Source organism: Salvelinus namaycush, chromosome 17 (assembly GCF_016432855.1).
Source record: "Salvelinus namaycush isolate Seneca chromosome 17, SaNama_1.0, whole genome shotgun sequence".
Classification (NCBI taxonomy): Eukaryota; Metazoa; Chordata; class Actinopteri; order Salmoniformes; family Salmonidae; genus Salvelinus; species Salvelinus namaycush.
In genome coordinates, this window is record NC_052323.1 from 19806263 (window position 1) to 19833629 (window position 27367).

The following is a 27367-nucleotide window of genomic DNA, read 5'->3' on the forward strand; positions in this document are numbered from 1 at the left end:
CGTAAAACAGCATGTAATCTACCGGTCTTTGGGGAGCGGGGCTCAGAATACAGCTTTACCACAATACTGTGAAGGGGAAGCCAGCTCAATTGCTTAGTCCATGTCTATCAACAAAAACAAACACGTTTTGTTTGGAAGGCGATGCGGATTTGCGCAGATTGTAAGCAGCCTGTCCCGTTGGAGTTAGCGCTCAGTTTCTTTACCACTTAGGTACGCAGTTTAGTTGTTACACTTTTAATGCGGCTCAGACTGGTGGGGAAAGAAGACAGTTTAGTCAATATAAATTATGTTTGACTGCCGCATAGCAAGTTGTGTTTCATCAAATCACTATAATTGTGTTACTTTGAGTGTGATACAATATACCTTTTAGGTCTGCTAGGTTCACTCTCCGCTCCAATAAAGGTTATTTGTCTGTCCACGTAAGAGAACCCATTTTGTTTCCAGGTATAACTCTTTTGGGTTCCAGGTAGAACCCTTTAGGGTTCCATGTAGAACCCTCGGTGTAAAGGGTTCTACATGGAACCCAAAAGGGTTCTACCTGGAAACAAAATGGGAATTGTATTCCACTTATAAAATATTATGTTCTATTCACAGTTCATATGTGGTCTCAAAAATGTTGATATCAGTTGCATTATTTGGTCATATAACTTCTCCCATGTGGGGCTATAACCATGATTACTTACACATATCCTTCTTCTTCTTCTTCTTCTTCTGCTCCCCCTCCCCCTCCTCCTCTTCCTCTTCCTCCCCCTACTCTAGGATGAGCTCCAACGGCTCGGATGAGTTCTTCCAGGCTACAAACCATGCGGAACAGACCTTTCGCAAGATGGAGACTTATCTTCAGCACAAGCAGCTGTGTGATGTCGTCTTGATAGCGGGAGATCATAAGATCCCGGCTCACAGGTCAGTGCCTGCTGCTCTTTTTAAATGTAATTTCACCTGCCCACTGGGTTAGAGCTATACTGGTTGTGTCCCAAGTGACACCCTTATTCCCTGTAAAGTGCACTACTTTTGACCACGGACCATAAGACTCTGGTTAAAAGTAGGGCACTATATAGGGAATTTGGTGCCATTTAGGACACAGCCCATATGATTAATCATGATCAATAATATTATGATAGCCACCTGTGGGAATCCTTTCACTGATTACCACCATAGATAACACAAGACTTAGATTATCTGTACAATCAATAGTACTATCTAATAAACCAGGGCTGCTCTTATTTCAGAAGGGCCTGCTTCAGATAGCAATTTGAGGGTCCAGAAAATCCAGAGGAATTGATTTAAACTTTATTTAACTAGGCAAATCAGTTTATGAACAAATTATGATTTACGATGACGGCCCAGGGAACAGCGGGTTAACTGCCTTGTTCAGGGGCAGAACGACAGATTTTTACCTTGTCAGCTCAAGGATTCAATCTAGCAACCTTTCAGTTACTGGCGCAACGCTCTAACCACTAGGCTACCTGTCGCCCCCACACTCTAACCACTAGGCTACCTGTCGCCCCTACACTCTAACCACTAGGCTACCTGCCGCCCCTACACTCTAACCACTAGGCTACCTGTCGCCCCCACAAACAGGAATGACTGTTAACTGAGTGGGTGAAGAAAGCAACAGAAAAACACTTTGATAAAAACATGTTGCATGGCCTCAACAGGGCAATCGAAAAAACTAGTCATGACTCCTTGCCATAAGCATTCATTAAACACTTAGTACACGCGTAATATGACACGATCATTACACATGCATTTACAAAAGTTGTATTATCTGCTCTGTAGAGGACAGACCATAATATCCTCTGTTTCATTTAATAACACATTGAAAAGAAAAGTCATTTCCTTGTGCTAGCAGATGTTGATTACTCTCCACTTCAGTTCTTACATTAGCAGACTTGTGAAGCAAACCAGACGGAGACATTAACACGATTAGAGCTCTTGAGTCTTTTATCTGTGAGAAATAATTGTAAATGTTGTTTATGAGATACTTTCATTTGTATTTTTTCATATGCTGCTTCAACAATGTAGTCATGGGGAACACAAAGGGTTGTTAGGGGCGGTTAGAGAATCACTGAGCTGAACATCCACTGAAACACCCAGCCAGCCAGCCATTCTACATATAAATCACTGAGCTGTGTCCCAACATCCTCTAAAACACCCAGCCACCCAGCCAGCCAGCCAGCCAGCCAGCCAGCCAGCCAGCCAGCCAGCCAGCCAGCCAGCCAGCCAGCCAGCCAGCCAGCCAGCCAGCCAGCCAGCCATTCTACCTGTAAATCACTGAGCTGTGTCCCAACATCCTCTAAAACACCCACCCAGCCAGCCAGCCAGCCAGCCAGCCAGCCAGCCAGCCAGCCAGCCAGCCATTCTACCTGTAAATCACTGAGCTGTGTCCCAACATCCTCTAAAACACCCACCCAGCCAGCCAGCCAGCCAGCCAGCCAGCCAGCCAGCCAGCCAGCCAGCCAGCCAGCCAGCCAGCCATTCTACCTGTAAATCACTGAGCTGTGTCCCAACATCCTCTAAAACACCCAGCCAGCCAGCCAGCCAGCCAGCCAGCCAGCCAGCCAGCCAGCCAGCCAGCCATTCTACCTGTAAATCACTGAGCTGTGTCCCAACATCCACTGAAACACCCAGCCAGCCAGCCAGCCAGCCATTCTACATATAAATCACTGAGCTGTGTCCCAACATCCTCTAACACACCAACCCACCTAGCCACCCAGCCAGCCAGCCAGCCAGCCAGCCAGCCAGCCAGCCAGCCAGCCAGCCAGCCAGCCAGCCAGCCAGCCAGCCAGCCAGCCATTCTACCTGTAAATCACTGAGTTGTATCCCAACATTCAGCCATTCTACCTTTTTTTTTTTTTTTTTATCGAATAAAATCAAAATGTTTTGGTCACATACACATAATTTAGCAGATCTTATTGTGGGTGTAGTGAAATGCTTGTGTTCCTAGCTCCAACAGTCCAGTAATATTTAACAATTCACAACAATACACACAAATCTAAAAGTAAAATATTGGAATTCAAAAATATATAAATATTAGGACGAGTAATGTCTGAGTGGCATTGACTAAAATACAGTAGAAAGTAGTAGATACATATGAAATGAGTAAAACAGTATGTAAACATTATTAATGTGACTAGTGTTCCATTTAAAGTGACCAGCGATTCCATGTCTATGTACATAGGGCAGCAGCCTCTAAGGTGCAGTGTTGAGTAACCGGGTGGTAGCCGGCTAGTGATGGCTATTTAACAGTCTGATGGCCTTGAGATAGAAGCTGTTTTTCAGTCTCTGGGTCTCTGCTTTGATACACCTGTAATGACCTCGCCTTCTAGAACAGGCCAGGGTGAACAGACCGTGACTCGGGTGGTTGATGTCCTTGATGATCTTTTTGTCCTTCCTGTGACATTGGGTGCTGTAGATGTCCTGAAGGACAGGCAGTGCGCCCACGGTGATGTGTTGGGCAGACTGCACCCCCTGCAACCGCAGGGCTCTCCTGAGGGTGGTGCAGTCTGCCCAACACATCACCGTGGAGAGCCCTCTGGAGAGCAGGTGGTGCAGTTGCCATACCAGGCGGTGATACAGCCCGACAGGATGCTCTCAATTGTGCATCTGTAAACGTTTGTGAGGGTCTTAGGGGCCAAGCCGAATTTCTCCACACTGTTTGTGTGGGTGGACCATTTCAGATTGTCAGTGATGTGTACGCCGAGGAACTTTAACCTTTTCACCTTCTCCACTACGGTCCTGTCGATGTGAACAGGGGCATGTTCTCTCTGTTGTCTCCTGAAGTCCACGATCAGCTTCTTCATTTTGTTGACGTTGAAGGAGAGGGTATTTTCCTGGCACCACTCCACCTGGTCCCTCACCTCCTCCCTGTAGGCTGTCTCATCATTGTTGGTAATCAGGCCTACTACTGTTGTGTCGTCTGCAAACTTTATGATTGAGTTGGAGGCGTGCGTGGCCATGCAGTCATTGTTGAACAGGGAGTACAGGAGGGGGCTGAGCACGCACCTATGTGGGGCCCCAGTGTTGAGGATCAGCGTAGTGGAGATGTTGTTTCCTACCTTCTCCACCTGGAGGCGGCCTGTCAGGAAGTCCAGGACCTAGTTGAACAAGGCGGGCTTCAGACCCAGGGTCCCGAGCTTAATGATGAGCTTGGAGGGAACTATGGTGTTGAATGCTGAGCTGTAGTCAATGAACAGCATTCTGACGTAGGTATTCCTCTTTTCCAGATGGGTTCGGACAGTGTGCAGTGCGATGTTGATTGCATCGTCTGTGGATCTGTTGGGGTGGTATGCAAATTGAAGTGGGTCTAGGGTGTCAGGTAAAGTAGAGGTGATATGATCCTTAACTTGCCTCTCAAAGCACTTCATGATGACAGAAGTGAGTGCTTCGGGGCGATAGTCATTTAATTCAGTTACCTTTGCTTTCTTGGGTACAGGAACAATGGTGGACATCTTGAAGCAAGTGGGAACAGCAGACTTGGATATGGAGAGATTGAATATGTCCGTAAACACTCCAGCCAGCTGGTCTGCGCGTGCTCTGAAGACATGGCTAGGGATACCGTCTGGGCCAGGAGCCAATGGTTAACATGCTTAAATGTCTTACTCACGTCAGCCATGGAGAAGGAGAGCCCACAGTCCTTGGTAGCGGGCCGCATCGGTGGCACTGTGTTATCCGTTATCCTCAAAGCGGGCGAAGAAGATGTTTAGCTTGTACGAGAGCAAGATGTCGGTGTCCGCGATGTGGCTGGTTTTCCGTTTGTAATCCGTGATTGTCTGTAGACCCTGCCACATACGTCTTGTGTCTGAGCCGTTGAATTGCAACTCGACTTTGTCTGACGTTTTGCCTGTTTCATTGCCTTTATGGAGTGAATAATTGCACTGTTTGTATTCAACCATTTTCCCAGTCACCGTGCCGTGGTTAAATGCGGTGGTTCACACTTTCAGTTTAGCGTGAATGCTGCCATCTGTTCACGGTTTTGGTTTGGGTAGGTTTTAATATTCACAGTGGGAACAACATCCCCTATACACTTCAGAATGACAGATTTTTACCTTGTCAGCTTGGGGATTTGATCTAGCAACCATTCGGCTATTGGCCCAACGCTCTAACCACCTGTCTACCTGCCGCCCCCCTGTACGTTATCACAATCATGAGTAGTTAATCATGAAAGATACACCGCCGCCTGTCATCTTCCCGGAGAGTTCTTTATCCTGTCTGCGTGATGTACTGAGCCCAACTGGCTGTATGGATGGGGACAGTATATCCGAAGAAAGACATGATTCCGAGAAACAGAGTATGTTACAGTCCCTGATGTCGCTCTGGAAGGAGATCCTCGCCCCGAGCTCGTTTACTTTATTGTCCAGGGACTGAACATTAGTAAGTAAAATACTGGAAGGTGTGCAGCCTCTGGGATAAGTTAAATTGCCCTAGGGGTTATGAACAAAGGATCCATTTCGGGAAAGTCGTATTTCTGGTCTTAACCTCTAATTCCTCCCAATCCCGGATCCGGGAGCACCCCCATCAGTAAAAAAGCTGACTAGCATAGCCTAGCATAGCGTCACAAGTAAATACTAGCATCTAAATATCATTAAATCACAAGTCCAAGACACCAGATGAAAGATACACATCTTGTGAATCCAGCCATCATTTCTGATTTTTAAAATGTTTTACAGGGAAGACACAATATGTAAATCTATTAGCTAACCACGTTAGCAAAAGACACCACTTTTTTTACTCCACCATTTTTTTACTGCATCAGTAGCTATCACAAATTCGACCAAATAAAGATATAAATAGCCACTAACCAAGAAACAACTTCATCAGATGACAGTCTGATAACATATTTATTGTATAGCATATGTTTTGTTAGAAAAATGTGCATATTTCAGGTATAAATCATAGTTTACCATTGCAGCCACCATCACAACTCTCACCAAAGCGACTAGAATAACTACAGAGAGCAACGTGAATTACCTAAATACTCATCATAAAACATTTCCGAAAAATACACAGCGTACAGCAAATGAAAGACAAACATCTTGTGAATCCAGCCAATATTTCAGATTTTTTAAGTGTTTTACAGCGAAAACACAATATAGCATTATATTAGCTTACCACAATAGCCAGAAACACAACACCATTTACCAGCAGCAAAGGTTAGCGATCGTAACAAGCAAGCAAAAGATATATAATTTTTGACTAACCTTCATAAACTTCTTCAGATGACAGTCCTGTAACATCATATTACACAATGCATATAGGGTTTGTTCGAAAATGTGCATATGTAGCGGCACAAATCGTGGTTATACAATGTGAGTAGTGGCCAAACTTCAAGCAATCTGTCCGGCGCCATCTTGGAGAGGCACCTAATCTAATCGATAACTATTCATAAACTTGACTAAAAAATACAGGTTGGACAGCAAATGAAAGATACATTAGTTCTTAATGCAACCGCTGTGTTAGATTTTTAAAATTAACGTTACTGCGCATACAGCGTGCGCTAAAGCGAGACCGCACCGAAATTCATGGCGGAATTATTGTTTAACATTTGTCAACATAAATACGAATTAACAGCATAAAGACTTCTTACTATTTGACGAGCTTCCATTAGAATCTTGGGCAAGGTGTCCTTTCTCCAGAACAATCGTCTTTTGGTTGAAAGATGTCCTCTTCTCCTGTAGAAATAGCAGCTAACGCTAGCCATGTGCCGGAGAGGTGTCCAACTAGCGATAGCGCGTGACAAAGAAATTCCAGAAAATCGCAATAAACTGATATAAACTGCTATAAGTCGGTTTAAATTAACTACCTTATGAAGTTTTTAAGACAAAAATCAAATTAAATCAGAGCCGGAGATATAGAACTGCTAAAACGAAAGCTTTTCAGGACGCCATTGTGATGTCCCTCCTGCGTCAGGCGCCCCGTTGAAAAGGTCGGACCTTCCGTTCCATGAGCTTTTATAGTGCCCCAGATGGTGCAATCCACTCCATTCAAATTCTCACCGCTTACTGACATCTAGAGGAAGGCGTATGCAGTGCATGTAGCCCCATAGCTTACATGGGAATTTATAAACTGACCCTAGAACAGAGACCTCGATTTCAGAAATCTCACTCCTTGACAGGAAGTGTGCTGCAGAATGAGTTCTGTTTCACTCAGAGAAATAATTCAAACGGTTTTAGAAACTAGAGAGTGTTTTCTATCCAATAGTAATAATAATATGCATATTGTACGAGCAAGAATTGAGTACGAGGCAGTTTAATTTGGGAACGAATTTTTACAAAGTCGAAATGGCGCCCCCCTATTGACAAGAAGTGTTAATGCTGGTGAGTTACTGCCGCTCTGATATCCAACATTTATTTCCGTCTGTATGTAATAACATAAAAAATGTTCTGGGCTAATAATGTAAGAAATGACACACAAAAAAACAAAGTTGCTTAGGAGCTAGATGCAGAGCTGCCATGTCTGTCGGCACCATCTTCTTAAAAATCACTGAGCTGAGGTGGGCTATATTTGATAACATGGCACCAAAATTGCTCAAACAGGCTGTGCTATTCGATGATATACCACCTGGTATACTGTCTGTCTGATATACCACCTGGTGTACTGTCTGTCTGATATACCACCTGGTATACTGTCTGTCTGATATACCACCTGGTATACTGTCTGTCTGACATACCACCTGGTATACTGTCTGTCTGATATACCACCTGGTATACTGTCTGATATACCACCTGGTGTACTGTCTGTCTGATATACCACCTGGTATACTGTCTGTCTGATATACCACCTGGTATACTGTCTGTCTGATATACCACCTGGTATACTGTCTGTCTGACATACCACCTGGTATATTGTCTGTCTGATATACCACCTGGTGTACTGTCTGTCTGATATACCACCTGGTATACTGTCTGTCTGATATACCACCTGGTATACTGTCTGTCTGACATACCACCTGGTATACTGTCTGTCTGATATACCACATGGTATACTGTCTGATATACCACCTGGTGTACTGTCTGTCTGATATACCACCTGGTATACTGTCTGTCTGATATACCACCTGGTATACTGTCTGTCTGATATACCACCTGGTGTACTGTCTGTCTGATATACCACCTGGTATACTGTCTGATATACCATCTGGTGTACTGTCTGTCTGATATACCACCTGGTATACTGTCTGTCTGATATACTACCTGGTATATTGTCTGTCTGTCATGGAGCAGCATTTGGATAGTAAATACAGGCCATAGTATAACAATAAAACGTGCAACTCAAACTCAGAGAATTTGGTTACACTCCTGGTCGAATTGGCCTTTGTACACCAGGATCGCCTCTCAGCTCCGTCTCAGCTCTCTCACATCTCCCGCTCAGCTCCCTCTCAGCTCCCTCACATCTCCCTCTCAGCTCCCTCTCAGCTCCCTCACATCTCCCTCACATCTCCCGCTCAGCTCCCTCTCATATCCCTCACATCTCCCGCTCAGCTCCCTCTCAGCTCCCTCTCAGCTCCCTCTCAGCTCTCTCACAGCTCCCTCTCAGCTCTCTCACAGCTCCCCCTCAGCTCCCTCTCAGCTCCCTCACAGCTCCCTCACAGCTCCCGCTCAGCTCCCTCTCAGCTCCCTCACAGCTCCCTCTCAGCTCCCCCTCAGCTCCCTCTCAGCTCCCGCTCAGCTCCCTCTCAGCTCCCTCTCAGCTCTCTCACAGCTCCCCCACAGCTCCCTCTCAGCTCCCCCTCAGCTCCCCCTCAGCTCCCTCTCAGCTCCCTCTCAGCTCTCTCACAGCTCCTTCTCAGCTCTCTCACAGCTCTCTCACAGCTCCCTCACAGCTCCCTCACAGCTCCCTCACAGCTCTCTCACAGCTCCCTCACAGCTCCCTCACAGCTCTATCAGCATGACATTATGTAACGGATAATCAATACATATGAAGACGTCAATACAAGGCTGTTGGTTGTGTTGTGTGTGCAGACTGATCCTCAGTGCAGTGACTGTGTCCCCCAAATGGCACCCTATTCCCTCTACAGTTATATACTGTAGTGCACTACTTTTGACCAGAGAGTAGTGCACTAAATAGGGAAGAGCCTACCATTTGTGACGGCCCTCTGATTTATTTGCTGGTTGTTGCTGTGTGCAGACTGCTCCTTAGTGCAGTCTCTGACCACTACTTTGTTGTTGTTGTCCTATACAGACTGGTCCTTAGTGCAGTCTCTGACCACTACTTTGTTGATGTTGTCCTATACAGACTGGTCCTTAGTGCAGTCTCTGACCCCTACCTTGTTGATGTTGTCCTATACAGACTGGTCCTTAGTGCAGTCTCTGACCACTACCTTGTTGATGTTGTCCTATACAGACTGGTCCTTAGTGCAGTCTCTGACCCCTACCTTGTTGATGTTGTCCTATACAGACTGGTCCTTAGTGCAGTCTCTGACCACTACTTTGTTGATGTCCTATACAGACTGGTCCTTAGTGCAGTCTCTGACCCCTACCTTGTTGATGTTGTCCTATACAGACTGGTCCTTAGTGCAGTCTCTGACCACTACTTTGTTGATGTTGTTCTATACAGACTGGTCCTTAGTGCAGTCTCTGACCACTACTTTGTTGATGTTGTTCTATACAGACTGGTCCTTAGTGCAGTCTCTGACCACTACTTTGTTGTTGTTGTCCTATACAGACTGGTCCTTAGTGCAGTCTCTGACCACTACTTTGTTGTTGTCCTATACAGACTGGTCCTTAGTGCAGTCTCTGACCACTACTTTGTTGTTGTTGTCCTATACAGACTGGTCCTTAGTGCAGTCTCTGACCCCTACCTTGTTGATGTTGTCCTATACAGACTGGTCCTTAGTGCAGTCTCTGACCACTACCTTGTTGATGTTGTCCTATACAGACTGGTCCTTAGTGCAGTCTCTGACCCCTACCTTGTTGATGTTGTCCTATACAGACTGGTCCTTAGTGCAGTCTCTGACCCCTACCTTGTTGATGTTGTCCTATACAGACTGGTCCTTAGTGCAGTCTCTGACCCCTACCTTGTTGATGTTGTCCTATACAGACTGGTCCTTAGTGCAGTCTCTGACCCCTACCTTGTTGATGTTGTCCTATACAGACTGGTCCTTAGTGCAGTCTCTGACCCCTACCTTGTTGATGTTGTCCTATACAGACTGGTCCTTAGTGCAGTCTCTGACCCCTACCTTGTTGATGTTGTCCTATACAGACTGGTCCTTAGTGCAGTCTCTGACCCCTACCTTGTTGATGTTGTCCTATACAGACTGGTCCTTAGTGCAGTCTCTGACCCCTACCTTGTTGATGTTGTCCTATACAGACTGGTCCTTAGTGCAGTCTCTGACCACTACTTTGTTGTTGTTGTCCTATACAGACTGGTCCTTAGTGCAGTCTCTGACCACTACCTTGTTGATGTTGTCCTATACAGACTGGTCCTTAGTGCAGTCTCTGACCACTACCTTGTTGATGTTGTCCTATACAGACTGGTCCTTAGTGCAGTCTCTGACCCCTACCTTGTTGATGTTGTCCTATACAGACTGGTCCTTAGTGCAGTCTCTGACCACTACCTTGTTGATGTTGTCCTATACAGACTGGTCCTTAGTGCAGTCTCTGACCACTACTTTGTTGATGTTGTCCTATACAGACTGGTCCTTAGTGCAGTCTCTGACCACTACCTTGTTGATGTTGTCCTATACAGACTGGTCCTTAGTGCAGTCTCTGACCACTACCTTGTTGATGTTGTCCTATACAGACTGGTCCTTAGTGCAGTCTCTGACCCCTACCTTGTTGATGTTGTCCTATACAGACTGGTCCTTAGTGCAGTCTCTGACCACTACTTTGATGTTGTCCTATACAGACTGGTCCTTAGTGCAGTCTCTGACCACTACTTTGATGTTGTCCTATACAGACTGGTCCTTAGTGCAGTCTCTGACCACTACTTTGTTGTTGTCCTATACAGACTGGTCCTTAGTGCAGTCTCTGACCACTACTTTGTTGTTGTTGTCCTATACAGACTGGTCCTTAGTGCAGTCTCTGACCACTACTTTGTTGTTGTCCTATACAGACTGGTCCTTAGTGCAGTCTCTGACCACTACTTTGTTGTTGTTGTCCTATACAGACTGGTCCTTAGTGCAGTCTCTGACCACTACTTTGTTGATGTTGTCCTATACAGACTGGTCCTTAGTGCAGTCTCTGACCCCTACCTTGTTGTTGTTGTCCTATACAGACTGGTCCTTAGTGCAGTCTCTGACCACTACTTTGTTGTTGTTGTCCTATACAGACTGGTCCTTAGTGCAGTCTCTGACCACTACTTTGTTGATGTTGTCCTATACAGACTGGTCCTTAGTGCAGTCTCTGACCACTACTTTGTTGTTGATGTCCTATACAGACTGGTCCTTAGTGCAGTCTCTGACCACTACTTTGTTGATGTTGTCCTATACAGACTGGTCCTTAGTGCAGTCTCTGACCACTACTTTGTTGATGTCCTATACAGACTGGTCCTTAGTGCAGTCTCTGACCACTACTTTGTTGTTGATGTCCTATACAGACTGGTCCTTAGTGCAGTCTCTGACCACTACTTTGTTGTTGATGTCCTATACAGACTGGTCCTTAGTGCAGTCTCTGACCACTACTTTGTTGTTGTCCTATACAGACTGGTCCTTAGTGCAGTCTCTGACCACTACTTTGTTGTTGATGTCCTATACAGACTGGTCCTTAGTGCAGTCTCTGACCACTACTTTGTTGATGTCCTATACAGACTGGTCCTTAGTGCAGTCTCTGACCACTACTTTGTTGTTGTCCTATACAGACTGGTCCTTAGTGCAGTCTCTGACCACTACTTTGTTGATGTTGTCCTATACAGACTGGTCCTTAGTGCAGTCTCTGACCCCTACCTTGTTGATGTTGTCCTATACAGACTGGTCCTTAGTGCAGTCTCTGACCCCTACCTTGTTGATGTTGTCCTATACAGACTGGTCCTTAGTGCAGTCTCTGACCCCTACCTTGTTGATGTTGTCCTATACAGACTGGTCCTTAGTGCAGTCTCTGACCACTACTTTGTTGTTGTTGTCCTATACAGACTGGTCCTTAGTGCAGTCTCTGACCACTACTTTGTTGATGTCCTATACAGACTGGTCCTTAGTGCAGTCTCTGACCAGTACCTTGTTGATGTTGTCCTATACAGACTGGTCCTTAGTGCAGTCTCTGACCACGACTTTGTTGATGTTGTCCTATACAGACTGGTCCTTAGTGCAGTCTCTGACCCCTACCTTGTTGATGTTGTCCTATACAGACTGGTCCTTAGTGCAGTCTCTGACCCCTACTTTGTTGATGTTGTCCTATACAGACTGGTCCTAAGTGCAGTCTCTGACCACTACCTTATTGATGTTGTCCTATACAGACTGGTCCTTAGTGCAGTCTCTGACCACTACTTTGTTGATGTTGTCCTATACAGACTGGTCCTTAGTGCAGTCTCTGACCACTACTTTGTTGATGTTGTCCTATACAGACTGGTCCTTAGTGCAGTCTCTGACCACTACCTTGTTGATGTTGTCCTATACAGACTGGTCCTTAGTGCAGTCTCTGACCACTACCTTGTTGATGTTGTCCTATACAGACTGGTCCTTAGTGCAGTCTCTGACCACTACCTTGTTGATGTTGTCCTATACAGACTGGTCCTTAGTGCAGTCTCTGACCACTACTTTGTTGTTGTCCTATACAGACTGGTCCTTAGTGCAGTCTCTGACCACTACCTTGTTGATGTTGTCCTATACAGACTGGTCCTTAGTGCAGTCTCTGACCCCTACCTTGTTGATGTTGTCCTATACAGACTGGTCCTTAGTGCAGTCTCTGACCACTACTTTGTTGATGTCCTATACAGACTGGTCCTTAGTGCAGTCTCTGACCACTACCTTGTTGATGTTGTCCTATACAGACTGGTCCTTAGTGCAGTCTCTGACCACTACTTTGTTGATGTTGTCCTATACAGACTGGTCCTTAGTGCAGTCTCTGACCACTACCTTGTTGATGTTGTCCTATACAGACTGGTCCTTAGTGCAGTCTCTGACCACTACCTTGTTGATGTTGTCCTATACAGACTGGTCCTTAGTGCAGTCTCTGACCACTACCTTGTTGATGTTGTCCTATACAGACTGGTCCTTAGTGCAGTCTCTGACCACTACCTTGTTGATGTTGTCCTATACAGACTGGTCCTTAGTGCAGTCTCTGACCACTACTTTGTTGATGTTGTCCTATACAGACTGGTCCTTAGTGCAGTCTCTGACCACTACTTTGTTGTTGTTGTCCTATACAGACTGGTCCTTAGTGCAGTCTCTGACCACTACTTTGTTGTTGTTGTCCTATACAGACTGGTCCTTAGTGCAGTCTCTGACCACTACCTTGTTGATGTTGTCCTATACAGACTGGTCCTTAGTGCAGTCTCTGACCACTACTTTGTTGATGTTGTCCTATACAGACTGGTCCTTAGTGCAGTCTCTGACCACTACTTTGTTGATGTCCTATACAGACTGGTCCTTAGTGCAGTCTCTGACCAGTACCTTGTTGATGTTGTCCTATACAGACTGGTCCTTAGTGCAGTCTCTGACCACTACTTTGTTGATGTTGTCCTATACAGACTGGTCCTTAGTGCAGTCTCTGACCACTACTTTGTTGATGTTGTCCTATACAGACTGGTCCTTAGTGCAGTCTCTGACCACTACCTTGTTGATGTTGTCCTATACAGACTGGTCCTTAGTGCAGTCTCTGACCACTACTTTGTTGTTGTCCTATACAGACTGGTCCTTAGTGCAGTCTCTGACCACTACTTTGTTGATGTTGTCCTATACAGACTGGTCCTTAGTGCAGTCTCTGACCACTACTTTGTTGATGTTGTCCTATACAGACTGGTCCTTAGTGCAGTCTCTGACCACTACTTTGTTGTTGATGTCCTATACAGACTGGTCCTTAGTGCAGTCTCTGACCACTACTTTGTTGATGTCCTATACAGACTGGTCCTTAGTGCAGTCTCTGACCAGTACCTTGTTGATGTTGTCCTATACAGACTGGTCCTTAGTGCAGTCTCTGACCACTACTTTGTTGATGTTGTCCTATACAGACTGGTCCTTAGTGCAGTCTCTGACCACTACTTTGTTGATGTTGTCCTATACAGACTGGTCCTTAGTGCAGTCTCTGACCACTACCTTGTTGATGTTGTCCTATACAGACTGGTCCTTAGTGCAGTCTCTGACCACTACTTTGTTGATGTTGTCCTATACAGACTGGTCCTTAGTGCAGTCTCTGACCACTACTTTGTTGATGTTGTCCTATACAGACTGGTCCTTAGTGCAGTCTCTGACCACTACCTTGTTGATGTTGTCCTATACAGACTGGTCCTTAGTGCAGTCTCTGACCACTACTTTGTTGATGTTGTCCTATACAGACTGGTCCTTAGTGCAGTCTCTGACCACTACTTTGTTGATGTTGTCCTATACAGACTGGTCCTTAGTGCAGTCTCTGACCACTACCTTGTTGATGTTGTCCTATACAGACTGGTCCTTAGTGCAGTCTCTGACCACTACTTTGGTGTTGTTGTCCTATACAGACTGGTCCTTAGTGCAGTCTCTGACTACTACTTTGTTGTTGTCCTATACAGACTGGTCCTTAGTGCAGTCTCTGACCACTACTTTGTTGTTGTCCTATACAGACTGGTCCTTAGTGCAGTCTCTGACCCGTACCTTGTTGATGTTGTCCTATACAGACTGGTCCTAAGTGCAGTCTCTGACCCCTACCTTGTTGATGTTGTCCTATACAGACTGGTCCTTAGTGCAGTCTCTGACCACTACCTTGTTGATGTTGTCCTATACAGACTGGTCCTTAGTGCAGTCTCTGACCACTAATTTGTTGTTGTCCTATACAGACTGGTCCTTAGTGCAGTCTCTGACCCCTACCTTGATGTTGTCCTATACAGACTGGTCCTTAGTGCAGTCTCTGACCACTACTTTGATGTTGTCCTATACAGACTGGTCCTTAGTGCAGTCTCTGACCACTACTTTGTTGATGTCCTATACAGACTGGTCCTTAGTGCAGTCTCTGACCACTACCTTGTTGATGTTGTCCTATACAGACTGGTCCTTAGTGCAGTCTCTGACCACTACTTTGTTGATGTCCTATACAGACTGGTCCTTAGTGCAGTCTCTGACCACTACTTTGTTGTTGTTGTCCTATACAGACTGGTCCTTAGTGCAGTCTCTGACCACTACCTTGTTGATGTTGTCCTATACAGACTGGTCCTTAGTGCAGTCTCTGACCACTACTTTGTTGATGTTGTCCTATACAGACTGGTCCTTAGTGCAGTCTCTGACCACTACTTTGTTGTTGTTGTCCTATACAGACTGGTCCTTAGTGCAGTCTCTGACCACTACTTTGTTGTTGTTGTCCTATACAGACTGGTCCTTAGTGCAGTCTCTGACCACTACTTTGTTGATGTTGTCCTATACAGACTGGTCCTTAGTGCAGTCTCTGACCACTACTTTGTTGATGTTGTCCTATACAGACTGGTCCTTAGTGCAGTCTCTGACCACTACTTTGTTGATGTTGTCCTATACAGACTGGTCCTTAGTGCAGTCTCTGACCACTACCTTGTTGATGTTGTCCTATACAGACTGGTCCTTAGTGCAGTCTCTGACCACTACTTTGTTGATGTTGTCCTATACAGACTGGTCCTTAGTGCAGTCTCTGACCACTACTTTGTTGTTGTTGTCCTATACAGACTGGTCCTTAGTGCAGTCTCTGACCACTACTTTGTTGTTGTTGTCCTATACAGACTGGTCCTTAGTGCAGTCTCTGACCACTACTTTGTTGATGTTGTCCTATACAGACTGGTCCTTAGTGCAGTCTCTGACCACTACTTTGTTGTTGTTGTCCTATACAGACTGGTCCTTAGTGCAGTCTCTGACCACTACCTTGTTGATGTTGTCCTATACAGACTGGTCCTTAGTGCAGTCTCTGACCACTACTTTGTTGTTGTTGTCCTATACAGACTGGTCCTTAGTGCAGTCTCTGACCACTACTTTGTTGATGTTGTTCTATACAGACTGGTCCTTAGTGCAGTCTCTGACCACTACTTTGTTGTTGTCCTATACAGACTGGTCCTTAGTGCAGTCTCTGACCACTACTTTGTTGATGTTGTCCTATACAGACTGGTCCTTAGTGCAGTCTCTGACCCCTACCTTGATGTTGTCCTATACAGACTGGTCCTTAGTGCAGTCTCTGACCCCTACCTTGTTGATGTTGTCCTATACAGACTGGTCCTTAGTGCAGTCTCTGACCACTACCTTGATGTTGTCCTATACAGACTGGTCCTTAGTGCAGTCTCTGACCCCTACCTTGTTGATGTTGTCCTATACAGACTGGTCCTTAGTGCAGTCTCTGACCACTACCTTGTTGTTGTTGTCCTATACAGACTGGTCCTTAGTGCAGTCTCTGACCCCTACCTTGTTGATGTTGTCCTATACAGACTGGTCCTTAGTGCAGTCTCTGACCCCTACCTTGTTGATGTCCTATACAGACTGGTCCTTAGTGCAGTCTCTGACCCCTACCTTGTTGATGTTGTCCTATACAGACTGGTCCTTAGTGCAGTCTCTGACCACTACTTTGTTGATGTTGTCCTATACAGACTGGTCCTTAGTGCAGTATCTGACCACTACTTTGTTGTTGTTGTCCTATACAGACTGGTCCTTAGTGCAGTCTCTGACCACTACTTTGTTGTTGTTGTCCTATACAGACTGGTCCTTAGTGCAGTCTCTGACTACTACTTTGTTGATGTTGTCCTATACAGACTGGTCCTTAGTGCAGTCTCTGACCACTACCTTGTTGATGTTGTCCTATACAGACTGGTCCTTAGTGCAGTCTCTGACCACTACTTTGTTGTTGTTGTCCTATACAGACTGGTCCTTAGTGCAGTCTCTGACCACTACCTTGTTGATGTTGTCCTATACAGACTGGTCCTTAGTGCAGTCTCTGACCAGTACCTTGTTGTTGTTGTCCTATACAGACTGGTCCTTAGTGCAGTCTCTGACCCCTACCTTGTTGATGTCCTATACAGACTGGTCCTTAGTGCAGTCTCTGACCCCTACCTTGTTGATGTTGTCCTATACAGACTGGTCCTTAGTGCAGTCTCTGACCACTACTTTGTTGATGTTGTCCTATACAGACTGGTCCTTAGTGCAGTCTCTGACCACTACTTTGTTGATGTTGTTCTATACAGACTGGTCCTTAGTGCAGTCTCTGACCACTACTTTGTTGATGTTGTTCTATACAGACTGGTCCTTAGTGCAGTCTCTGACCACTACTTTGTTGATGTTGTTCTATACAGACTGGTCCTTAGTGCAGTCTCTGACCACTACTTTGTTGATGTTGTCCTATACAGACTGGTCCTTAGTGCAGTCTCTGACCACTACTTTGTTGTTGTTGTCCTATACAGACTGGTCCTTAGTGCAGTCTCTGACCACTACTTTGTTGATGTTGTCCTATACAGACTGGTCCTTAGTGCAGTCTCTGACCACTACTTTGTTGATGTTGTCCTATACAGACTGGTCCTTAATGCAGTCTCTGACCACTACTTTGTTGTTGATGTCCTATACAGACTGGTCCTTAGTGCAGTCTCTGACCACTACTTTGTTGATGTCCTATACAGACTGGTCCTTAGTGCAGTCTCTGACCACTACCTTATTGATGTTGTCCTATACAGACTGGTCCTTAGTGCAGTCTCTGACCCCTACCTTGTTGATGTTGTCCTATACAGACTGGTCCTTAGTGCAGTCTCTGACCACTACCTTATTGATGTTGTCCTATACAGACTGCTCCTTAGTGCAGTCTCTGACCCCTACTTTGTTGATGTTGTCCTATACAGACTGGTCCTTAGTGCAGTCTCTGACCACTACTTTGTTGATGTTGTCCTATACAGACTGCTCCTTAGTGCAGTCTCTGACCACTACTTTGTTGATGTTGTCCTATACAGACTGGTCCTTAATGCAGTCTCTGACCACTACTTTGATGTTGTTGTCCTATACAGACTGGTCCTTAGTGCAGTCTCTGACCACTACTTTGTTGTTGTCCTATACAGACTGGTCCTTAGTGCAGTCTCTGACCCCTACCTTGTTGATGTTGTCCTATACAGACTGGTCCTTAGTGCAGTCTCTGACCCCTACCTTGTTGTTGTTGTCCTATACAGACTGGTCCTTAGTGCAGTCTCTGACCACTACTTTGTTGTTGTCCTATACAGACTGGTCCTTAGTGCAGTCTCTGACCCCTACCTTGTTGATGTTGTCCTATACAGACTGGTCCTTAGTGCAGTCTCTGACCCCTACCTTGTTGATGTTGTCCTATACAGACTGGTCCTTAGTGCAGTCTCTGACCACTACCTTGTTGATGTTGTCCTATACAGACTGCTCCTTAGTGCAGTCTCTGACCACTACTTTGTTGATGTTGTCCTATACAGACTGCTCCTTAGTGCAGTCTCTGACCACTACTTTGTTGATGTTGTCCTATACAGACTGGTCCTTAGTGCAGTCTCTGACCACTACTTTGTTGATGTTGTCCTATACAGACTGGTCCTTAGTGCAGTCTCTGACCACTACCTTGTTGATGTTGTCCTATACAGACTGGTCCTTAGTGCAGTCTCTGACCACTACTTTGTTGATGTTGTTCTATACAGACTGGTCCTTAGTGCAGTCTCTGACCACTACCTTGTTGATGTTGTCCTATACAGACTGGTCCTTAGTGCAGTCTCTGACCACTACTTTGTTGATGTTGTCCTATACAGACTGGTCCTTAGTGCAGTCTCTGACCACTACCTTGTTGATGTTGTCCTATACAGACTGGTCCTTAGTGCAGTCTCTGACCACTACTTTGTTGATGTTGTCCTATACAGACTGGTCCTTAGTGCAGTCTCTGACCACTACTTTGTTGATGTTGTCCTATACAGACTGGTCCTTAGTGCAGTCTCTGACCACTACTTTGTTGTTGTCCTATACAGACTGGTCCTTAGTGCAGTCTCTGACCCCTACCTTGTTGATGTTGTCCTATACAGACTGGTCCTTAGTGCAGTCTCTGACCACTACTTTGTTGTTGTCCTATACAGACTGGTCCTTAGTGCAGTCTCTGACCCCTACCTTGTTGATGTTGTCCTATACAGACTGGTCCTTAGTGCAGTCTCTGACCCCTACCTTGTTGATGTTGTCCTATACAGACTGGTCCTTAGTGCAGTCTCTGACCCCTACCTTGTTGATGTTGTCCTATACAGACTGGTCCTTAGTGCAGTCTCTGACCCCTACCTTGTTGATGTTGTCCTATACAGACTGGTCCTTAGTGCAGTCTCTGACCCCTACCTTGTTGATGTTGTCCTATACAGACTGGTCCTTAGTGCAGTCTCTGACCACTACTTTGTTGTTGTCCTATACAGACTGGTCCTTAGTGCAGTCTCTGACCACTACTTTGTTGATGTTGTCCTATACAGACTGGTCCTTAGTGCAGTCTCTGACCACTACTTTGTTGATGTTGTCCTATACAGACTGGTCCTTAGTGCAGTCTCTGACCACTACTTTGTTGATGTTGTCCTATACAGACTGGTCCTTAGTGCAGTCTCTGACCACTACTTTGTTGTTGTCCTATACAGACTGGTCCTTAGTGCAGTCTCTGACCACTACCTTGTTGATGTTGTCCTATACAGACTGGTCCTTAGTGCAGTCTCTGACCACTACTTTGTTGATGTTGTCCTATACAGACTGGTCCTTAGTGCAGTATCTGACCACTACTTTGTTGTTGTTGTCCTATACAGACTGGTCCTTAGTGCAGTCTCTGACCACTACTTTGTTGTTGTTGTCCTATACAGACTGGTCCTTAGTGCAGTCTCTGACTACTACTTTGTTGATGTTGTCCTATACAGACTGGTCCTTAGTGCAGTCTCTGACCACTACCTTGTTGATGTTGTCCTATACAGACTGGTCCTTAGTGCAGTCTCTGACCACTACTTTGTTGATGTTGTCCTATACAGACTGGTCCTTAGTGCAGTCTCTGACCACTACCTTGTTGATGTTGTCCTATACAGACTGGTCCTTAGTGCAGTCTCTGACCACTACCTTGTTGATGTTGTCCTATACAGACTGGTCCTTAGTGCAGTCTCTGACCACTACTTTGTTGATGTTGTCCTATACAGACTGGTCCTTAGTGCAGTCTCTGACCACTACCTTGTTGATGTTGTCCTATACAGACTGGTCCTTAGTGCAGTCTCTGACCACTACTTTGTTGATGTTGTCCTATACAGACTGGTCCTTAGTGCAGTCTCTGACCACTACTTTGTTGTTGATGTCCTATACAGACTGGTCCTTAGTGCAGTCTCTGACCACTACTTTGTTGATGTCCTATACAGACTGGTCCTTAGTGCAGTCTCTGACCACTACTTTGTTGTTGTCCTATACAGACTGGTCCTTAGTGCAGTCTCTGACCACTACTTTGTTGATGTTGTCCTATACAGACTGGTCCTTAGTGCAGTCTCTGACCCCTACCTTGTTGATGTTGTCCTATACAGACTGGTCCTTAGTGCAGTCTCTGACCCCTACCTTGTTGATGTTGTCCTATACAGACTGGTCCTTAGTGCAGTCTCTGACCCCTACCTTGTTGATGTTGTCCTATACAGACTGGTCCTTAGTGCAGTCTCTGACCACTACTTTGTTGTTGTTGTCCTATACAGACTGGTCCTTAGTGCAGTCTCTGACCACTACTTTGTTGATGTCCTATACAGACTGGTCCTTAGTGCAGTCTCTGACCAGTACCTTGTTGATGTTGTCCTATACAGACTGGTCCTTAGTGCAGTCTCTGACCACGACTTTGTTGATGTTGTCCTATACAGACTGGTCCTTAGTGCAGTCTCTGACCACTACCTTGTTGATGTTGTCCTATACAGACTGGTCCTTAGTGCAGTCTCTGACCACTACCTTATTGATGTTGTCCTATACAGACTGGTCCTTAGTGCAGTCTCTGACCTCTACCTTGTTGATGTTGTCCTATACAGACTGGTCCTTAGTGCAGTCTCTGACCCCTACCTTGTTGATGTTGTCCTATACAGACTGGTCCTTAGTGCAGTCTCTGACCACTACCTTGTTGATGTTGTCCTATACAGACTGGTCCTTAGTGCAGTCTCTGACCTCTACCTTGTTGATGTTGTCCTATACAGACTGGTCCTTAGTGCAGTCTCTGACCACTACCTTATTGATGTTGTCCTTTACAGACTGGTCCTTAGTGCAGTCTCTGACCACTACCTTATTGATGTTGTCCTATACAGACTGGTCCTTAGTGCAGTCTCTGACCACTACCTTGTTGATGTTGTCCTATACAGACTGGTCCTTAGTGCAGTCTCTGACCACTACTTTGTTGTTGTTGTCCTATACAGACTGGTCCTTAGTGCAGTCTCTGACCCCTACTTTGTTGTTGTCCTATACAGACTGGTCCTTAGTGCAGTCTCTGACCACTACTTTGTTGATGTTGTCCTATACAGACTGGTCCTTAGTGCAGTCTCTGACCCCTACCTTGTTGATGTTGTCCTATACAGACTGGTCCTTAGTGCAGTCTCTGACCACTACTTTGTTGATGTTGTCCTATACAGACTGGTCCTTAGTGCAGTCTCTGACCCCTACCTTGTTGATGTTGTCCTATACAGACTGGTCCTTAGTGCAGTCTCTGACCCCTACCTTGTTGATGTTGTCCTATACAGACTGGTCCTTAGTGCAGTCTCTGACCACTACCTTGTTGATGTTGTCCTATACAGACTGGTCCTTAGTGCAGTCTCTGACCCCTACCTTGTTGATGTTGTCCTATACAGACTGGTCCTTAGTGCAGTCTCTGACCACTACTTTGTTGATGTTGTCCTATACAGACTGGTCCTTAGTGCAGTCTCTGACCACTACCTTGTTGATGTTGTCCTATACAGACTGGTCCTTAGTGCAGTCTCTGACCCCTACCTTGTTGATGTTGTCCTATACAGACTGGTCCTTAGTGCAGTCTCTGACCACTACCTTATTGATGTTGTCCTATACAGACTGGTCCTTAGTGCAGTCTCTGACCCCTACCTTGATGTTGTCCTATACAGACTGGTCCTTAGTGCAGTCTCTGACCCCTACCTTGTTGATGTTGTCCTATACAGACTGGTCCTTAGTGCAGTCTCTGACCACTACCTTGTTGATGTTGTCCTATACAGACTGGTCCTTAGTGCAGTCTCTGACCTCTACTTTGTTGTTGTCCTATACAGACTGGTCCTTAGTGCAGTCTCTGACCACTACTTTGTTGATGTTGTCCTATACAGACTGGTCCTTAGTGCAGTCTCTGACCACTACTTTGTTGATGTTGTCCTATACAGACTGGTCCTTAGTGCAGTCTCTGACCACTACCTTGTTGATGTTGTCCTATACAGACTGGTCCTTAGTGCAGTCTCTGACCACTACTTTGTTGATGTTGTCCTATACAGACTGGTCCTTAGTGCAGTCTCTGACCACTACTTTGTTGATGTTGTCCTATACAGACTGGTCCTTAGTGCAGTCTCTGACCACTACCTTGTTGATGTTGTCCTATACAGACTGGTCCTTAGTGCAGTCTCTGACCCCTACCTTGTTGATGTTGTCCTATACAGACTGGTCCTTAGTGCAGTCTCTGACCACTACCTTGTTGATGTTGTCCTATACAGACTGGTCCTTAGTGCAGTCTCTGACCCCTACCTTGTTGATGTTGTCCTATACAGACTGGTCCTTAGTGCAGTCTCTGACCACTACTTTGTTGATGTTGTCCTATACAGACTGGTCCTTAGTGCAGTCTCTGACCACTACTTTGTTGATGTTGTCCTATACAGACTGGTCCTTAGTGCAGTCTCTGACCACTACCTTGTTGATGTTGTCCTATACAGACTGGTCCTTAGTGCAGTCTCTGACCACTACTTTGTTGATGTTGTCCTATACAGACTGGTCCTTAGTGCAGTCTCTGACCACTACCTTGTTGATGTTGTCCTATACAGACTGGTCCTTAGTGCAGTCTCTGACCCCTACCTTGTTGATGTCCTATACAGACTGGTCCTTAGTGCAGTCTCTGACCACTACTTTGTTGATGTTGTCCTATACAGACTGGTCCTTAGTGCAGTCTCTGACCACTACTTTGTTGTTGTTGTCCTATACAGACTGGTCCTTAGTGCAGTCTCTGACCACTACTTTGTTGTTGTCCTATACAGACTGGTCCTTAGTGCAGTCTCTGACCACTACCTTGTTGATGTTGTCCTATACAGACTGGTCCTTAGTGCAGTCTCTGACCACTACTTTGTTGTTGTCCTATACAGACTGGTCCTTAGTGCAGTCTCTGACCACTACTTTGTTGTTGTCCTATACAGACTGGTCCTTAGTGCAGTCTCTGACTACTTTGCTGCCATGTTCACCAGCGATGTGAGAGAGGCCAAACAGGAGGAGATCAAGATGGAGGGGGTGGATCCAGAAGCCTTGAGATCTCTGGTCCACTTTGCCTATACTGGTGAGTACTCCACAACCCTCATTTATGTATCTCAAATGGTACCCTATTTCATATGTAGTGCACTACTTTGGACCACGGCCCAAAGGACTTGGTCAAAATAATGTATTAAATTAGGAATATGGTGTCATTTGAACGTATCCACCCAGTAATACCCATGGAGCCGCTGGTGCATAAAGAGTAGCATCAAATCCCCACGTCTGTCAATCTGTTATTTTCTCCCCTGTGCCCCAGGCCTGGGGATATTTTTAGTTATTTTCTCCCCTGTGTCCCAGGCCCGGTGATATTTTTAGTTATTTTCTCCCCTGTGTCCCAGGCTTGGTGATATTTTTAGTTATTTTCTCCCCTGTGCCCCAGGCCTGGTGATATTTTTAGTTATTTTCTCCCCTGTGCCCCAGGCCCGGTGATATTTTTAGTTATTTTCTCCCCTGTGTCCCAGGCCTGGTGATATTTTTAGGTATTTTCTCCCCTGTGCCCCAGGCCTGGTGATATTTTTAGTTATTTTCTCCCCTGTGTCCCAGGCTTGGTGATATTTTTAGTTATTTTCTCCCCTGTGCCCCAGGCCTGGTGATATTTTTAGTTATTTTCTCCCCTGTGCCCCAGGCCTGGTGATATTTTTAGTTATTTTCTCCCCTGTGCCCCAGGCCTGGTGATATTTTTAGTTATTTTCTCCCCTGTGCCCCAGGCCTGGTGATATATTTAGTTATTTTCTCCCCTGTGCCCCAGGCCTGGTGATATTTTTAGTTATTTTCTCCCCTGTGCCCCAGGCCTGGTGATATTTTTAGTTATTTTCTCCCCTGTGCCCCAGGCCTGGTGATATTTTTAGTTATTTTCTCCCCTGTGCCCCAGGCCTGGTGATATTTTTAGTTATTTTCTCCCCTGTGCCCCAGGCCTGGTGATATTTTTAGTTATTTTCTCCCCTGTGCCCCAGGCCTGGTGATCTTTTTAGTTATTTTCTCTCCTGTGCCCCAGGCCTGGTGATATTTTTAGTTATTTTCTCCCCTGTGCCCCAGGCCTGGTGATGTTTTTAGTTATTTTCTCCCCTGTGCCCCAGGCCTGGTGATGTTTTTAGTTATTTTCTCCCCTGTGCCCCAGGCCTGGTGATGTTTTTGGAGCTCATAAGACGCTCTACTTGTTCTCTGTAACAACATATCTTGTTAATGTTGCAGGTGTCCTTGAATTGAAGGAGGAGACCATAGAGAGTTTATTGGCTGCAGCCTGCCTTCTACAGCTCTCGCAAGTCATTGAGGTTTGCTGTAACTTCCTCATGAAACAACTCCATCCATCTAACTGCCTGGGGATACACTCCTTCGCTGACGCCCAGGGATGCATGGATTTGCTCAACGTGGCCCACAACTACACTATGGTAGGAATCTAACCATCTTTACACAGCCTCAACTCCAAAGAATCACCTTCAAATATTTATTTTTTTCGGGGGGGGGGGGGGGGAGGGTCTGTTGCTATTTGCATATTTTCCTTTTGGAGGTTGCGTTAGGTCTACATCACATTGTTAGGGTTGGATGACCATTGACTGCTTAGCTAAAATGCAAATATCCTTTTAAACTTTAGGATTTTATTTAAAAATGTTTGGTCAATGTTAGCTATTTTGTGGCTATCAATGTTGAGACATATCAACTAACATTTTGAGAGGTAGGTTGGTTTTTCAAAATACAGCTGAATGATTTATTTCACACATTTTCTACGGGATCAAGAAGATGCAGTATTTGCTAGATAATGTCCCCGGCCGTCCCCGGCTGACGGAGTAAACAACTTATGGAGATAGCTGTTATCTCCGTTATCTCCTGAAAGACATCTGCTAGGCTCTGTTTAAATAGAGCTCTGTCCAGAACAGTGAGGTTCATCTAATCACACTACTAGCACGACCGCTTCCTGTTCAATCCCTCCACTAAAGAACATGGAGGAAGCGTCCCAAATAGTACCTTATTTACTAGATAGTGCATTACCTTTGACCAGAGCCCATAGTGCACTATATAGGGAATAGGGCGTCATTTGGTACACCGTCGGAGAGTCACAGAGCTTCCTGTACCACTGTCCTCTGGGTTCGGAATCAACAGCTTGTTATTTTGATAAGGATATTTTTGTCGCTAGTTTACGCTGGACGGATGTTCTATGTTTTGTGACATCCTTTTCCTTTGTGAGAGAAGTGTATTTGTTTCTCCTGTAAATGTCCTAAACCTTGCCCTGCTATCTTTGAGCCCTGTTGTTAAAGTCCTCATGTTAGATTTCACTAGGCTACTCCCAGAATTAGTCTAGTTTAAAAACGACCAGTTCAGATTAGTACACTTTTTATTCATGCTTTCATTTCTGTTTCAACTTGACAAACTTAACCAAAGCATCTCATGCACATTTTGAATTACGATGTTGTTGTTTTTCTCGCCAAAACCTTTTCATCTTCTTATGTAATTGTGTTTCTTCTACAGATAAACACACAACTTTTCTCCACTGCTCTTGTTTCTCAAACAGTTACTTACCGCAGGTTTATCTTCTTGTATAGTGAATGTGTGTGTCTGAAATGGCACCCGATTCACTATAAAGTACACTGCTTTTGACCAGGGCCCAGATGGTTTTGGTCAAAACGTAGTGCACTATATAGGGAATTAGGATGTCATTTCTGAGTCACCCTTTGTTTTTAAACGTCTGTGAATCGAAGAGTCTGCAGTGTAGCTAGTATAATTCATGTATTCAATTTGTTGTCAGCATTCTGGCTGATGGTAATTACAAATAATTAATCTATACCAATGTCAAACATTGGTATAGATGTTCCTACAGTGTGTAGGAAATAGGATCTCTCCTTCTGAATTACCAGAACAGATCAATGAAGGAGACTCATTTCATTAGGCTTATCACTGCTAAGATCCTAAACCAAGACTCATGATTCTGTGAGCCAACTATAATTTGTAACAGATTAATGATCAATAGCATGCTTGTTTTTTCATAATTGTTAGGCACTTGCCCCAAAGCAATGTTAAATGTGTCAACGTTTATTCTTGCTGGTGCAATAAAGAACAGCTCAGGGTCTTGTTCCCTGTTATGTTGAACATTACAGAGCAGCACAAAGGGCTTTTATATAGAATAATCTCTATAATGATATTATCCAGAGAGAGTCCTTGAAAAGGCTCGTAGAGGCAATCACACAAAGCCATACTGTATATATATACGTATTGCACGGGATGATGGCCAACAAATGGAAGTTGAATCTATATAAAGGTGTATAGCGAGCTCCAGATTGAACATACTCTCTATTTTCTAAACTAGCCCCAATGTGACTGTTACTGTGTATTTGACCTCATACCGACTAAGTTTAAGACCACAGTTAATCACTTGCTATGCAATGATTTTTATTAATTACATTTCTGGCAGTGTGTTGTCACTATGTTCTCAGCTAGCATAGAGATCTGGCAACATGATTAATCTGTGGTAAGTGCGGAAGACACTTTTCAGTTGAATGCATTCAGGTGTACAACTGACTCAATATCCCCCTTTCCCCTTGCCCTCTGTGGCTTAGCTGTCATGTTGGCCCATGTTAGCAACATTGATGTTATAATGTGTTGTTCATTTTGTTTAAATAAGTTCACCGCCCGATTTATCCACTGATTCTTTCCTGTGTCAGTCAAATACTGAGAATCAATCAACCGAGAAACAAATGAGGCATATATTGACTGTATATCTAGCTCCTGAGACAGACAGCTCAGGATGTTTCTTAATACTGTTCTCCGAGAATGTATAATTATACTCCTGATTTCAATATATAGAAAATGTATTGGTTGTTGTAATTAACACAGTTAAACCATCTACTGGTAAGA

The 27367-nt window shown here is 45.0% G+C and overlaps 1 protein-coding gene across 4 annotated transcripts in view; it reads left to right on the top strand.

Moving 5' to 3' along the window:
• Positions 1 to 27367, top strand: part of LOC120062407 (kelch-like protein 4) — a 113614-nt gene that overhangs the window by 66714 nt on the left and 19533 nt on the right. For all 4 annotated transcript variants that reach the window (XM_039012369.1, XM_039012367.1, XM_039012368.1 and 1 more), the window contains 3 exons: positions 760 to 903; positions 23410 to 23546; positions 24713 to 24909. In XM_039012369.1, the coding sequence (XP_038868297.1) occupies positions 760 to 903; positions 23410 to 23546; positions 24713 to 24909 (478 nt within the window). The remainder of the gene's footprint in view (positions 1 to 759; positions 904 to 23409; positions 23547 to 24712; positions 24910 to 27367) is intronic.